At 67.3% G+C, this 14,240-nt stretch overlaps 1 protein-coding gene across 3 annotated transcripts; it reads left to right on the top strand.

Annotated features, from left to right (window-relative positions):
- The first annotated feature begins 1,271 nt into the window (after positions 1–1,271).
- On the top strand, positions 1,272–10,656 carry EMID1 (EMI domain containing 1). 3 transcript variants are annotated; one of them, XR_005629457.1, is made up of 16 exons: positions 1,272–1,726; positions 2,884–2,997; positions 3,084–3,187; positions 4,604–4,744; positions 4,834–4,895; positions 5,009–5,135; positions 5,409–5,507; positions 5,646–5,783; positions 6,184–6,270; positions 6,351–6,403; positions 6,485–6,529; positions 7,237–7,281; positions 7,358–7,402; positions 7,850–7,934; positions 8,586–8,676; positions 10,381–10,438. XR_005629457.1 is itself a non-coding variant. In XM_039726160.1 (15 exons), the coding sequence occupies exons 1-15, from the start codon at positions 1,302–1,304 to the stop codon at positions 10,506–10,508; spliced, it is 1,698 nt and encodes a 565-aa protein (XP_039582094.1). In that variant the 5' UTR covers positions 1,288–1,301; the 3' UTR covers positions 10,509–10,656. The 3 variants fall into 3 exon arrangements, 2 of the variants coding, with proteins under 2 accessions (XP_039582095.1, XP_039582094.1); XM_039726160.1 differs by lacking the exon at positions 8,586–8,676 and having other exon boundaries at positions 1,288–1,726; positions 10,381–10,656; XM_039726161.1 differs by lacking the exon at positions 10,381–10,438 and having other exon boundaries at positions 1,274–1,726; positions 6,184–6,403.
- The last annotated feature ends 3,584 nt before the right edge of the window (positions 10,657–14,240 follow it).

Below are 14,240 nucleotides of genomic sequence, written 5' to 3'. Positions count from 1 at the left end.
CGCACGTGCCCCGGCCCCCCGTTCCTGCCCCCCCCGGGGCCGGTTTGCCCCCCAAGTTCTCAAACTGCCCCCGCACCCCGTGCGCGCCCCGCCAGCCGGACCCCTGCGCCGGCGGGGCGGAAGGCGGGCAGCAGGCGGGGGGGCAGGCGGGGGGTCCCTCCTCCATCCCTCCTCCTCCTCCATCCCTCCTCCATCCCTCCTCCTTCCTCCTCCCCTCCCCCGCCGCCCGCTCGGTGCCGGTGCCGGTGCCGGTGGCCGGGCAGCGCCGAGCCCCGCGGAGCGGCATGGCCGGGGGCCGGGGGAGCCGCCGCCCGGCCCTGCCCGCAGCCCTGGGGCTCTGCCTGTCCCTCTGCCTGTCCCTCTGCCTGTCCCTCTGCCTGCTGCCGCCGCCCGCCGCCGCCTGGAGCCCGGCCCTGCTGCCGCCCGCCGCCCGCAGGTACCGGCACCGGGGACACGGGCATGCGGGCACCGGGCAGCACCGCCTGCTGCGGGCACCGCGGGCTGTGGGGAGCGGCTACCGGGGGCACCGGGGGCTGGAGTATTGGGGGCACCGGGGGCTGTGGGTACCGGGGGCACTGGGGGCTGTGGGTACCGGGTACCGGGCTGTGGGGACCGGCTACCGGGGGCACCAGGGACTGTGGGTGCCGGGGGCACCGGGGGCTGTGGGTACCAGTACCAGGCCGTGGGTACCGGGTACCGGGGGCACCAGGGGCTGTGGGTACCGGGGGGCACCAGGCACCGGCAGCTGCGGGCATTGTGCACCGAGTACTCGGCACCAGGGGTGTCAGGGACCCGGGAGCTCCGGGCACAGGGACGTAGGGAGGTGGGCACCTGGGACACTCCAGGCATCTGGGGCTACCGGGGGTCCAAGGTATCAGCCATGGGGGCATTGGGTGCAGGGGGCATCAGGCACGGGGCTCTGTGGGTACTGGGGGGCTCTGTACCAGCCAGAGGGGCACCACGGATGGCGGGCACCAGCAGCTGGGCACTGCAGGCTGTGTGGGCCGTGGTGCTGGGGCTGCTGGGGCAGGGGAGGCTGGGGGCACTGGGAAATACTGTGGCTAGCTGGACTTGCTGGGGCTGGGAGCTGCTGGGCCAGCAGGACTGGCTGGGGGGCTACTGGGGCCGGCAGGACTGGCTGGGGGTTACTGGGCAGGACTTACTGGGGGTATCAGAGCTGCCAGGCTCAGCAGGGTGCTGGGAGGTGCTGGGAGGTGCTGGGGCTACTGGGGCTGCCTGGGCATTTTGGGATCCTGGGGCTGCCTGGGCATACTGGGGCTGAGGCTGCTGGGATTACTGGGATGGATTTTGGGGCTGCTGGGCATACTGGCACTACTGGGGCTGCCTGGGCATACAGGGACATGCTGAGGCTACTGGGTTTGCCTGGGCATATTGGGATGCTGGGGCTGCCTTGGCATGCTGGGCCTTGGCATGCTGGGCATGGTGGGGCTCCCTGGGCTACTGGGGGTGCTGGGGCTGTCTTGGCATGCTGGGGCTACTGGGAGTGCTGGGTTGGTGAAGAGGAAAAGCCCCCAGCCCCAGGTCCTGCCCGTCCCTTGGAGGTGGCCCACTCCGGGGGTCTGTGGCTGCCCTGGGGGGCTGTGGTCCCCGTCCCGCCGCAGCGCCGGGGGGGTGCCGGCATGGGGGGGTTGTTTACAGGAAACCCTTGGCTCTGGCCGTGTCTCCGGCACCGGATTGCCGGGACCTCCCGGTTCCGCTCGGCTCGGTGAGGCGACGGGCAGAAGCCGCCTCATTTCCCCTTCCCCTCCCGGCCAAGCCCAGGAAGCCCCCGGCGCCTTGGCACAGCCGTGCCGTGTCCCCCCGGGACCCCCAGGCCAGCACCCAGCACCCGCGAGCCCCCTCCCCATCCCACCCATCCCTCCGTGCCGCCTCGCTGGGACCCCACGTGCCCGAGCCGGGGGCACAAAGCCAAGCGGCGGATCTGGGGAATGGGAGTGGGATTCGGAGCCAGACCTGCTGTGGGCTTTGCCCCGGGTGGGTACAAACCCTGGCAGCAGAGCCCGGACCCCGCGGTGCCAGAGCGGTGCCGGGTGGGCCGGGGTCACGCCGGGCCGCGCGGGTGCTCACATGCCAAAGCCTGCCAGCTCCTGCCCGCTCCTGGGAGGGCATTCCCCTTGGGAAACGAGCCGGGACCCATCCCCATCCCATCCCATCCCAACAGGCATTGCCACAGCTGGAGCTGGCACCGCCCGGCAGCTGGGTACCCCTCCAGGGGGGACAGTGCCACCCGGGACCCCTTGGCATGGCGGGGTGGCAGCGGGAGCGTGGCGACAGCCCCGGCGGGCTCTGTGCTTGCACAGCCCTGGCACGGTGCCCGCCTGGGACGCTGCCCAGCCGGAAAGCCCTGTGCCACCCCGCTGTCCCCCCCGCCTCCGGCACCTCCCAGACAATTGTCCCCCCGCGGCGCCCGCTTGTCCCTGCTGCCACCGCCTCCTCCTTGCAGCACTGCAGCGGTCCCGAAAAGCTCATTTTTTGACCCAAATTGTGCAGCCTTTGAATTTAGAGCTGCCGGGGGTACGGCGAGTCCTTCCCGCCGCGGGGACGGGGACATTCAGTGTCATGGCACCAGTGTGTCCCCTTCTGGGGGGGAAACTGAGGCTGGGGTGCCCGGGGAGGGGTGGGCAGAGCCCGGCATGTGGGGCAGAAGAAAGGAGCCTTTGTGTGGGGTGGGCTGGGGGCACGGGGGGTGTCGGGCCCACTGCAGGGAATGGCGCCAGCGCTGCCGGGAATGCAGCAGGAATGTGCAGCCCCACGTGTCACAGCAGGGCTCCCCATGGGCACCCCAAAAACCGGGGATGGGCATTTCCCGGGGTGGCAGCACCCTTTTGGTGTCCCTGGTGACATCGGTGGTTTCCCTTCCAGCAACTGGTGCTCCTACACGGTGACACGGACGGTGTCGTGCCACGTCCAGAACGGCACCTTCCTCCAGAGGGTCTTCCAGGGCTGCCGCTGGCCCCTGGCCTGCAGCGGGGGCAGGTGAGCGGGGCCGCCGGGGTGCCCTGGCAGCAGGGACAGCCGAGATGTCCCCAGGGCAGGCGTGAGCGCTCCCCTCTGTGCCGCAGCTACCGCGCCGTGGTGCGGCCGCTCTACAGGGTGACCTACAGGACACTGACGGCGCTGGAGTGGCGCTGCTGCCCCGGACACGCCGGCGCCAGCTGCGAGCAAGGTGGGAGATGGCCTGGATGGGGGCATGGCAGGGCGGGGAGGTGGCACCCAGGGGCTGTGGGACACGGCCTTGGTGTCACCGGTGAGGGTGGGTGAGGAGAAGAACGTCTGGGTAGGTGGGATGGATGGGAAGGATTCTCCCATGGGTGGGCTAGTGTGTGGATGTCCCTGTGTATGGATGGCTGGCTGTGCCCACGGAGGGACAGATGAGGGGACAGGCGGCTGGACAGAACTTCCCGGGCGGGTGAGGGAGTGTCCCTGTGTGGAGAGAGATCCCTGGGTGGGGCGGGGGATGGACATCAGGGGGACAGGAGTGAGGGGGGCAGCGGGATGTGCCTGGTGTGGGGAACAGAAGCAGCCGATGGACGGGGTGTGGGCGGATGGACAGATGGACATTCCTTGGCATGGCAGTGCCCACGAGGGGCTGCAGCCCCCCAGCCACGAGTGGCCGGGTGTGGGTGGGCAGTGGATGAATGGGTGCGAGGCTGTGCCGTGCTTGGGCGCTGCCAGCTCTGACAGGGGGGTCTTTGTCCCCATTGTCACCACATCCTCCTCCTCCTCCTCCTGCTGCTGCTGCTCCCCCAGGACCCCCCTGCGGGTCCCAGCGCATCCCTGGCTCTGTGGATCCGGGGCTGCGAGGGCAGCGGGTGGCACCCAGGGGTGGGGACACCGTGGGGTGGCACCGAGGCTCTGCAGGGCAGCGGGTGGCACAGGGGGTCCGGGGGCAGCAGGGTGGGCGCAGCGCTGGGAGAGGCGGGGGGTTCTTCCTCCTCCTCTTCCTCCTCCTCTTTCTCCTCCTCCTCCTCCCTGCGTGCTTGGCCGCCTGCCCCACATCTGGCCCCACTTAGGGCTGTCCCCTGCAGCACGGCGGTGGCCGTGCCGGGGTGGGGTGACAGCATGGGGGGGCTCGGGGGGCCCCCTCTGCTCCACACACCCCTTTCCTGCCGCGCTGGGTGGCCCCAAGCCGTTGTCCCCAGGATCCCTCGGCGGGGACAGGGGCCTGGGACCCCACTGTGGGGGGCGGCTGTGGGCAGTGTCCCCAGGATTGTGCCCCCCCTCCAAAGCCACCCCCGGAATGGGGGTGGGGGTGTTTGGGGGGATGGGGTTCAGGGCTGAGGGGGGAACTGAGGGGGACTGGGGCTGGTTTGGGGCTGAGATTGGGGGGGAGTGGTCATGGGGAGATTTGGGGGGTCGGGTTAAGGGTTAAGGACCTTAACCTCGTGGGTGGGTTTGAGGGTTGTGGGTTGGGGCCATCTGGTGTGTGGCCATGGAGGGTTTTGGGGGGCTGGTTCAAGGCCATGGGTGGGTTTGGGGGATCCTGACTCAGGGTTGTGGGTGGGCCTCGGGCTCTGAGGCTCACCCCGAGCAGGGGTGGGGCCCTGCACCCCCAGCAGTACAACAGGAAGGTCTCCCACAGGAGGCGATGCCCCCCGGGGGGGTCCCCCCGTGCTGACCCCCCTTTCCTCGGCAGAGGCTCTCACCTCCCTCACCCTGCGGGACCCCGGGCGCCCCAGCGCCGCCCCCCGCCGGCCCCCCCTGCACCCCACGGCCTTCTCAGGTGGGTCCCCCCCCCCAAACCCGCTGGGGCGGGCACAGAGGCCCGGCTGCCCCCCACCCCACCGCCTGTGCCCCCGATTTGCCCCGCAGGGTGCCTGAACTGCAGCCGTGTCGGGGAGCTGACAGCCCGGCTCGCCTCCCTCGAGGCGCAGGCAAGTCCCGCTTTGGGCTCCGGCCACCCCCCCGCTCCCCCCGAGGGGCACAAGGGCCCTGGGGGTGTCACTTGTGTCCCCTGCTGTCACCCAGCGCGCCGTGTCTTTGGCAGGTGGCCCGGCTGGCGGTGGCCGAGCCCCCCGTGCCCGCAGCGCCCAAAGGCAGCAGCCCGGGCAGGGGACCCCCGGCCGGGCAGCTCTGGGGGTCCCCGGCCGCCCGCGGGAGCCCCGGGGATGACGGTAAGGCAGGGTGACAGTGACAGTGCCAGTGACAGTGGCAGTGCCAGTGGCAGCACCCGCAGGGCGGGGAACGCGCCTGGGTGTTGTCAACATTTGGGGGGGCAGGACCCCTCACTTTGGGGGAAAAGCAAAGCTGTCCCACCGCAGCTGTCCCCAGCGGTGACACCGAGCCACCCGCGGGGACAGGCCAGCTCTGCGGGACCGGGAGTGGGTGGGGGGCACCCCGAGGGGCTGTCCCCGGGGTCCCCCCCTCAGGGTGCTGCTGTGCCGCAGGGAGACCCGGCTGGAGGGGACCCCCCGGCCCCAAGGGCGACGCGGGAGGACGGGGACCCTCGGGAATCCCCGGGGTGAAGGGTCCAGCGGGGCCACCAGGTACGGGGGGACAGTGCGGGGGGACCCCGGCCGAGCCCCCCCTTTCCTGGTGGGCAGATTTGGGGGGTCCATTTGGGGGCTCGGAAGGGCTCCAGCGCTGCACAGCCCCCATGTTCACCCTCCTCTTCCTCCCTGCAGGTCCCCCCGGCCCCCCAGGACCGCCCGGCCGGGATGGAGCCAGGGGGCTCCCTGGGGAGAAGGGGTCCCCCGGGCCCCCCGGCCCCCCGGGCCCCCCTGCCCCTGTGGGGCCGGCGATTCCCCGGCTGGCCGAGCCCAGTAAGGGGGGCTGGGCTGGGGTCCCCTCCCCGTGACCCCAAAACGGGACTGGGCTGGGGGCAGGGCACAGCTGGGGGGTTTGAGCATCACCTGGGCTGGGGGTGGTGTGGGGACATCCTGGGTGTCACTGGGGTCCTGGGGATGACATGTAGGGCACTGGGCAGAGCTGGGGACCCCTGACACCCCCAGGATTCCAGGCATGAGGTGGGGGCACCGCCTGCCATCATTGGGGTCCCGGGAATGAGGTGTGGGGTGCTGGGAAGAGCTGGGGACCTCCTGCCATCATTGGGGTGACAGGGACGAGACGCACAGGGCAGGGGAATGTGGCCCCCCCGTGTCCCCAGGTGATGCTGGGGTCACGGGGGCCCTGCCCCAAACGCCCCCTCCATTCTCCCCCCAGGGGACCCCGTCCTCTCCAACACCTTCACCGAAGCCACCGGGAGCGTCACGGGTCCCGTGGGACCCCCCGGACCCGCGGGGCCGATGGGTGAGGGTGTCCCTGTCCCTTGTCACCCCCGTGCTCTCGGTGCCCCCGTGCGGGGCTCAGCTGTGTCCCTGTCCTTGCAGGTCCCCCCGGCCCCCCGGGTCCCACTGGTCCCCCCGGGCCCCCAGGACCCGATGTAAGTGCGGGGTGGGGGGCAGGGGAGGGCTGAGCCCCCGTGGCCCCCCAGGGCTGATGTCCCCGCCGTGTCCCCGCACAGGGCAGAGCAGGAGCGCCCGGAGCCCCCGGGGAGAAGGGGGACAGGGTGAGTGCCCCCAGCCCCACACCGTGACACCGGCTGGGGGTGACAGCCGGGGGGGCTGGCCCTGCCCCCCAGGGGCTCTGACAGCCTCTGTGTCCCCGTAGGGTCCCCAGGGCCACCCGGGCAGCTGCTGGTGTCCCCTGTGGTGGCCGTGGCAGGGCATGGTTTGGGGGCCACCTCTGCTCCAGACACCCCGTCCCTGCTGGGTGGTCCCAAGCCCCTGTCCCCAGAGTCCCTGGGGACCCGGCCATGGGGTGTGGCTGTGGGCAGTGTCCCCAGGATTGTGTCCCCCCACCCAAAGCCACCCCCAGAATGGGGCTGGGGGCCATGGGGGTGTTTAGGGGATGGGGTTCAGGGCTGGGGGGAGATGTGGGGGGCTGGGTTTGGGGCTGAGATGTGTGGGCATGGGGAGACTTGGGGGTTCAAGACCATGGTGGGGTTTGGGGGTTGTGGGTTGCGGGGTCTGGTGTGTGGTAATGGGGGGGTTTGGGGTCTGGTGTGGGGTCATGGGGGGGTTGGAGGGTCTGGTGTGGGGTCATGGGGGCGTTGGAGGGTCTGGTGTGGGGTCATGGGGGGGTTTGGGGGGGTTGGTGTGCGGTAATGGGGGGGTTTGGGGGGTCTGCTGTGTGTCTCAGCCATGGCTCTGCCAGCATGTCCCCTGGCGGGGCTGTGGCCGTGTCCCTGTGCTGATGGGCTCTGTCCCCCCGCAGGGTCCCCAGGGCCACCCGGGCAGCCGCGGGCAGGACGGGGCACAGGTACGTGGGTGGGGGGGCTCCCCCCGGCCGCAGCCCCCCGTGCCCCCCCTGCCAGCCCCTCTCCTCTCTGTTTCAGGGCGAGCCGGGCCCCCGGGGCGAGCCGGGCGAGAGGGGCACTTGGGTGAGTGGCACCGGGGACAGCAGGGACGGGAGGGACACAGGGCACTGCCAGCGGGGGCTGGGCTGGGGGGGTGGGCACGGGAGAACCCCGACACCCTCCCTGTGTCCTCTGCACCTCTGGGACCCCAGTGATGTCCTCAGCGTCCCCACTTGTTCCCACAGCTTGTCCCTGGGTCCCCAGTGATGTCCTGGGTGTCCCCAGCTCTGCTCAGTGCCATGCCTCATCCCCAGCACCCCAAAGGTGGCTCTGGGGGTCCCTGGCCAGTGTCACGCAGTGCCAATGTCACCCAAACTGGGTGGTGGGGCTCAGGGTGGGCTCAGACCCCCCGGGGGTTCCCCCTCTCCTTCCCCTGGAGTCGTGGTGAGTCGGGGGGTGCCGTGTCCCCCCCGGGGGTGGCCTGGGGCCATCTGGGGTGCAGCCCCCCTGACCCTGTCCCTCTCTTCCCAGGGGGAGGGTTTGCACCAGCTCCGCGAGGCGCTCAAGATTTTAGCCGAGAGGGTTTTAATCTTGGAAACAATGATTGGGCTCTACGGTGAGTAGGGGGACGGGACCCCCGGGGTGACCCCCACCCCTGCCAGGAGGTCACCAGACCGCCATGACATCACGGTGGCCCTTGTCATCACCCACATGGTGGCATGGTGGCCAGCCCTGGGGACCACTCAAAGGAAGGGCCACCAGGGTCCCCCCAGCCTCACCCCAGCTGGGCACCCCAGAGCCCCCCAGGCACTGCCCCCCCCGGGCAGGGACACCTGTGGCAGTCTCAGTGTTGGGGACACGCTGGTGGCCCTCTGAGAAGGTTGGGGATGTGTCCCCCCACATTTTGGGAGCTCACTGAGCTGGGGGTGGCAGAGGGAGCACCCCCAGGTCAGGGACATCAGTGTCCCCATCAGGGACATCAAGCCAGCACAAGGGGCCCTCCCTGTCCCCGTGGACCCGCAGGGATGGGGGAGCCCCCGGCACCCCTATGACACCGGGAGGACCCTCCTAGGAGACCTGGCACCCCCTCCTCGTGCCCCAGCACCCCCATGCTGCTGGGGCTGCACCCCTGCCGTGCCCCTGCCATGCTGTGCCACCCCTGCCGTGTCCCCGTGCCTGTCCCGTGCCTGTCCCGTGCCTGTCCCGTGCCCGCCGCGGGGCCAGCGCGCTCTGCTCTGCTCTGCTCTGCTCTCTCCCTCTCCCCCAGGCCAGTAGCTTCCAAACCCTCCTGCGGCAGCAGGCCCGGCTGGAGGTCCTGGCTGGAAGGGTCACCTTGCTGGAAGCCATCATCTGGCCAGGTAACCACCCCCGGCCCGCCCCGCGCCAGCCCCGAGCGCCGGGCACCCCGGGAGGGCCGAGGAGCACGGGGGGCTGGAGCCACCAGGACAGGGCAGCGGAGAGCTCCGGGCACGGGAGAGCCCGGACACCTGCTTGGATTGAGAGGGGCAGCCATGGAGATCCTCCTGGATTGAGAGAGGCAACTGAGGAAATACTCTTGGATTGAGAGGGGCAGCCATGGAGATCCTCCTGCATTGAGAGGTGACCATGGAGATCTCTTGGACTGAGAGGGGCAACCGAGGAAATGCCCTTGGATTGAGAGGGGCAACCATGGAAATACTCTTGGACTGAGAGGGGCGACCGAGGAAATGCCCTTGGATTGAGAGGGACGACCATGGATATCCTCTGGGACTGGAGAGGCAAACATGGAGATCCATTTGGATTGAGAGGGGCAACCATGGAAATACTCTTGGATTGAGAGAGGCAACCATAGATCCTCCTGGGGATTGAGAGGTGACCATGGAAATACTCTTGGATTGAGGGAGGCAAACATAGAAACACTCTTGGATTGAGAGGAGCAGCCATGGAGATTTCTTGGATTCAGCCATGCAACCGTGAAGATCCACCTGGACTGAGAGGCAAACATGGAAATACTCTTGGATTGAGAGGGGCAACCATGCAGATCCTCCTGGATTGGGAGAGGTGACCGTGGAAATACTCTGGGACAGGTGACCATGGAGTTCCTCTTGGACTGAGAGAGCCAAGCATGGAAATACTCTTGGACTGAGAGGTGACCATGGAGATCCTTGTGGGCCAAGGGAACTCTGGAGCCCGCCAAGGTTCAAGGAAGACCCTGGAGAGACCCTCTCACTCCAAAGGAGCCCATGGAGACCCCTCTTGGATCAAGAGGAACCCCGGAGCTCTTTAGGATTCCAGGGAGACCCTGGAGAGACCCTCTCACTCCAAAGGAGCCCATGGAGACCCCTCTTGGATCAAGAGGAACCCCGGAGCTCTTTAGGATTCCAGGGAGACCCTGGAGAGACCCTCTCACTCCAAAGGAGCCCATGGAGACCCCTCTTGGATCAAGAGGAACCCCGGAGCTCTTTAGGATTCCAGGGAGACCCTGGAGAGACCCTCTCACTCCAAAAGAGACCATGGATACCCCTCTGGGACCAAGGGGACCTATGGAGGTCCCCCAAGGCCAAGGGAAGCTCCAGAGCCCCTCTGGAACCACGGCAGACCCCGGAGCCCCTCTTGGGCCAAGGGAAACCCTGGAGCTCCCCAGGGCTCCAGGAAATCCTTGGAGACCATGGAGACCCCTGGAGCCAAGGGAGGCTCACGGAGCCCCCCGGGCTCACAGCAGACCACGGGACCCTCCCGGGCTGAAGCAGCTCCCAGCGCTCCCGCTGTCCCCAGGGATCCCTGGTGCCACCCCCTGTGCCAGGGTGCCCCCCACCCTCACCCCTCCTCCCCCTCCCCATTCCAGCTCTGCTTTTCCTCAGGGCTCCAAGCGGGGGTGCCAGGCAGGGGTGCCAGCTGGGGGGTCCTCGGGCGGGTGTCCCCAGGGGTGGCTGGGGACACCCAGAGCCACAGAGGGGCAATGACCCCCGTTTCTGGGGGGCACAACACCCACAGCACAGCCCCCAGCGCTGATTCGGGGGGTTTTTGGAGCGGGGGGTGACATCCCACCCCCGACACTCCCCTTTTGTCCTCTCTTCCCGCAGAGGCAGAGCCCGGCTCGGGCAGCGGTGCCCCCGGCACGGCGACCCCCGGGGTGCCCCGCGGCAGGCGGGGCAGCGGCCGCCCCCCGTCCCGCACGGTCACCGCCCGCCGCGCCCCCCCCGAGCCGTGACGGGGACGGGGACATCACCGCGGCCACCCCGCCGTGCCACCCTGGGGAGCAGGCCCGGGTCAGCCCCGTGCCCCCTCTTGGTGCTACTGGTGGCACGGCACCGCCCCCGCAGGACGCTTCGCCCCCGCCGCTGCTCGGGCCCCGGGAGCGCCGGGGCTGTCCCCAGGGCCACTCCTGTCCCCCTGCCACGGGGCAGCGCCGGGGGGACGGGCTCTGTCCCACCCCAGCCGGGGGGGGATTGGGGGGCCGGAGGTGGGGACCCCCGGGCGGGGACCCCGCTGCGCCGCGCGCTTCGCTGCTTTGGGACCCCAGGGCATTAAATGTCCCCAAACCCGCGTGCTGTGGGGTCACTTGGGGCGCCAGGGACATCCCAGGGGACACCGGCACCGAGGGCACGGGATAAGGGATGAGGAGGACAGAGTGGGATGGGATGGGATGGGATGGGATGGGATGGGATGGGATGGGATGAACCCCGCTGCGCCGCGCGCTTCGCTGCTTTGGGACCCCAGGGCATTAAATGTCCCCAAACCCGCGTGCTGTGGGGTCACTTGGGGCGCCAGGGACATCCCAGGGGACACCGGCACCGAGGGCACGGGATAAGGGATGAGGAGGACAGAGTGGGATGGGATGGGATGGGATGGGATGGATGGGATGGGATGGGATGGGATGGGATGGGATGGGATGGGATGGGATGGGATGGGATGGGATGGGATGGGATGGGATGGGATGGGATGGGGATGGGATGTGATCCATGGGATGGGATGTGTTGGGATGGGATCAATGGAATGGGATGGGTAGGGATGGGATCCATGGGATGGACTGGGATCTATGGGATGGGATCCATGGGATGGGATCCATGGGATGGACTGGAATCTGTGGGATGGGATCCATGGGATGGGATCCATGGGATGGACTGGAATCTGTGGGATGGGATCCATGGGATGGGATGGGTCGGGATGCAGTGGGATCCATGGGATGGGATGGGTCGGGATGAGATCCATGGGATGGGTCGGGATGCAGTGGGATGACATTCAGGGACACCAAGGGACACATGGGCGCGCCATGGGACACCCACCCGCCTGTGACAGCAATCCATGCACTGTCACCCCTGGACAGCCACCAGTGTCACGCCACCCATGAACACCCTGCTGTGCCACCACAGCCCGGGACACCCTCAGGTCCGCGCAGGACACGCGGTACCCGCACCCCTCCCGTGTCCTCATGGGATGTGGTGATGTCACGCAGTGATGTCACACAGTGATGTCACACAGTGACGTCACTCCATCACGCTCACAACGTGGGCAGGGTGCAATGCCGGGCACAGTGCGAGACCCCAACCACCGGTGCCGCTTCTTGGCACGTGACCTGTGATACCTGGTGACGTCACATGTAGCCCATGGCGTCACCCGCTGGCAGGTGACACCCGGTGACCTCACGTGCCAGGAGGCGCCGTCAGGCGGCCGCGTGAACACGCAGGGCTGGCCGCGTGCCGCCGGGCACGGTGCGTGACGTCACGGCGGCCCCGCGCCGCCCGTTGCGCCGCAATGACATCAGTACGCCGCCCGTGACGTCACGCCCCCGCCGCGCTCCCGCTCCGCCTCGCGGCCCGAGCGCCTCTTGCGCGACGGTCCCTAACGGCCGCGGGCCGTACCATCCCGCCGCCCGGCGGGGGGGGAAGCGCCCGGCGAGGCGGCAGACCCGCGCTGCGGAGCGCCTCGCCGCGGCCGCGGGTGTTTCCCCTCAGTGCCCCGGGAGCAGCCGCGGCCTGGCGGAGCTGCGGCCCCGCGGGATTGCCCGGCCGGGCGGGCTGGGAGCGAGTTTGGGGTCCTGGGGGGTTTGGGTGGGAGGGAGCCGAAAGCCGGGCCCGGGGCAGGGACAGCTCCCGCCGCCCCAGCGTGCTCCGAGCCCGGCCAGCCCGGCCCTGGGCACTGCCCGGCCTGGAGCATCCTCTGCGATCTCCCTTCCAGCGCTCCCAGCCTGGAATTCCTTCCCAATATCCCATCCATCCCTGCCCTCTGGCAGTGGGAGCCATTCCCTGTGTCCTGTCCCTCCATCCCTTGTCCCCAGTCCCTCTCCAGCTCTCCTGGAGCCCCTTTAGGCATCTGAGGAGGCTCTGAGCTCTCCCTGGAGCCTTCTCCTCTCCCAGCTTTTCTCCATAGGGAACTGAGGTGTTCTATCATCTTCATGGCTTCAAATTTTTCTGAATGAAACGTTTTTCCACGAGGGCTCCAGCTGGATGCAAATAGTTGGAAACTGAGACTCCCCAGCTCAGTACACCTTTAAAGTACTTGAAGCCCAGCAGCCCAAGATGTGACTCCTTGAAAGAAGGAGGATTTTCCTTTTTTCCAGCAAGGAAAATCTCCCAGGCCATGGAGTGTGAGGGAATATCACCAGCAGCACCTTGGGGAGCTTGAAAAAGAAAAGTCAGTAAAGGAACATCTGCCAATGGAATTGTCGGGACAGGAGTTAAAACCACAGCTGTGTTTTCCCTTAATTCATGGAATTGTTCCTCCTGGGAGCTGCTATTTTCAGCCTCTGGTGTGCTCCTGAGCCTTGTGAAATAAAGGGATGAAGATTAATTTCCCCCTGGAAATAAAAGCCAGGAGATGGGTTTAGCTAAATGAACCATAATATTATTTTTTATTAATGTTCTATGTTCCTCTAAATCCCAGCAAATTAAGAGAGAGGCATCACCACAGGCAAACTGCAAATTCCACACCTGGAATTCAGTCCTACAGAGGGGGAAATGTTGGGTTTAGGTGGGACTGGGGAGGGCTGTGAGGAGAGGGGTTAATTGATACCCCTGTGTGGAGCTGGAGGCCAAAATGGGCTGAAAACGGAGAATTAAATGAGGTTTTGGTGGCTGGAGGGTGAGCAGGGAAAAGAGTGGAGTGGTAGGAAAGGGAAGCTGGATGAGAGGGACCAGGCATTAATTAGCACTCAGGATTTAACAGAACCATGTGTAAAGTGAAAGAAAAAAAAAAGAAAACCAAACGCAGAACCCTGAACTGAACAAGGAAAATGTTCCAATATCCCACGTGCCAACCTGAGAGGGAAGTGGGAATGCTGCCCGAGGAGTTTAACAACTTGTGCCTTGTGTCCTGGGAGCAGGGAAAGCTTTGGGGAGCTCCAAGTGTCTTCTTTCTCTGTGTGAGGTGTTGTGGGCAAGGTCAGAGGGATGAACAACTGCCAGGAATTCCTGCTGGGATCACAGCGGGGCCGTTCCTGCCTGCAGCAGGGATCCAGGGGCTCTGCTCCTGCACAGGGAGCAGGAGAAGCTGGGAGCACAGCTGGAGCTGGGCAGGGATGGCTGAGGAGCAGGGTGGAAGCTGTGCTTCCCAAGGGATCCTGGGGCCCCACGGCCTTGGGAACAGTGGGACAATGGCACCACAGCCAGGCAGAATTTGCTTCCTCAAATTCTCCAGTGCAGGAGTTGAACTTGATCCACGTGGGTCTCTCCCACCTCGGGGTATTCCATGATTCTGGGAGAAACTTGGATTTCTGTGGTGGCAGCAGTGGGAACTCTTCCCCACTGGGGTGCCTGGGAGCAGCTCCACTGGCCCAGCTCCTGGCTGTGCCCTCCACCTGCAGCTTCTGGGCTCCTTCCTGATGCCAGGCCTGTGCTCTGGCAGGGCTGGCATCTCTGGCCAGGCCTGCTGGGAATGCTGAATCCATCCCTGCTGCAGACCCTGGCGTGGCAGCTGGAGCTGCTGCTGCCCGTGGGGGACTGGG

The sequence above is a fragment of the Passer montanus genome, unplaced genomic scaffold, assembly GCF_014805655.1.
Source record: "Passer montanus isolate IOZ18808 unplaced genomic scaffold, ASM1480565v1 scaffold57, whole genome shotgun sequence".
NCBI lineage: Eukaryota > Metazoa > Chordata > Aves > Passeriformes > Passeridae > Passer > Passer montanus.
Note: the sequence above shows the minus strand (reverse complement) of the source record. Positions and strands in the feature narration are given on the sequence as shown.

Excerpts from the sequence above, each read along its gene's own strand:
- EMID1 (XM_039726160.1), top strand. The coding sequence starts at position 1,302 with ATGGATTTTGGGGCTGCTGGGCATACTGGCACTACTGGGGCTGCCTGG. Across the intron at positions 4,745-4,833 it reads GCACCCCACGGCCTTCTCAG|GGTGCCTGAACTGCAGCCGT; the intron begins GTGGGTCCCCCC and ends TTTGCCCCGCAG. Across the intron at positions 5,784-6,183 it reads TCCCCGGCTGGCCGAGCCCA|GGGACCCCGTCCTCTCCAAC; the intron begins GTAAGGGGGGCT and ends TTCTCCCCCCAG.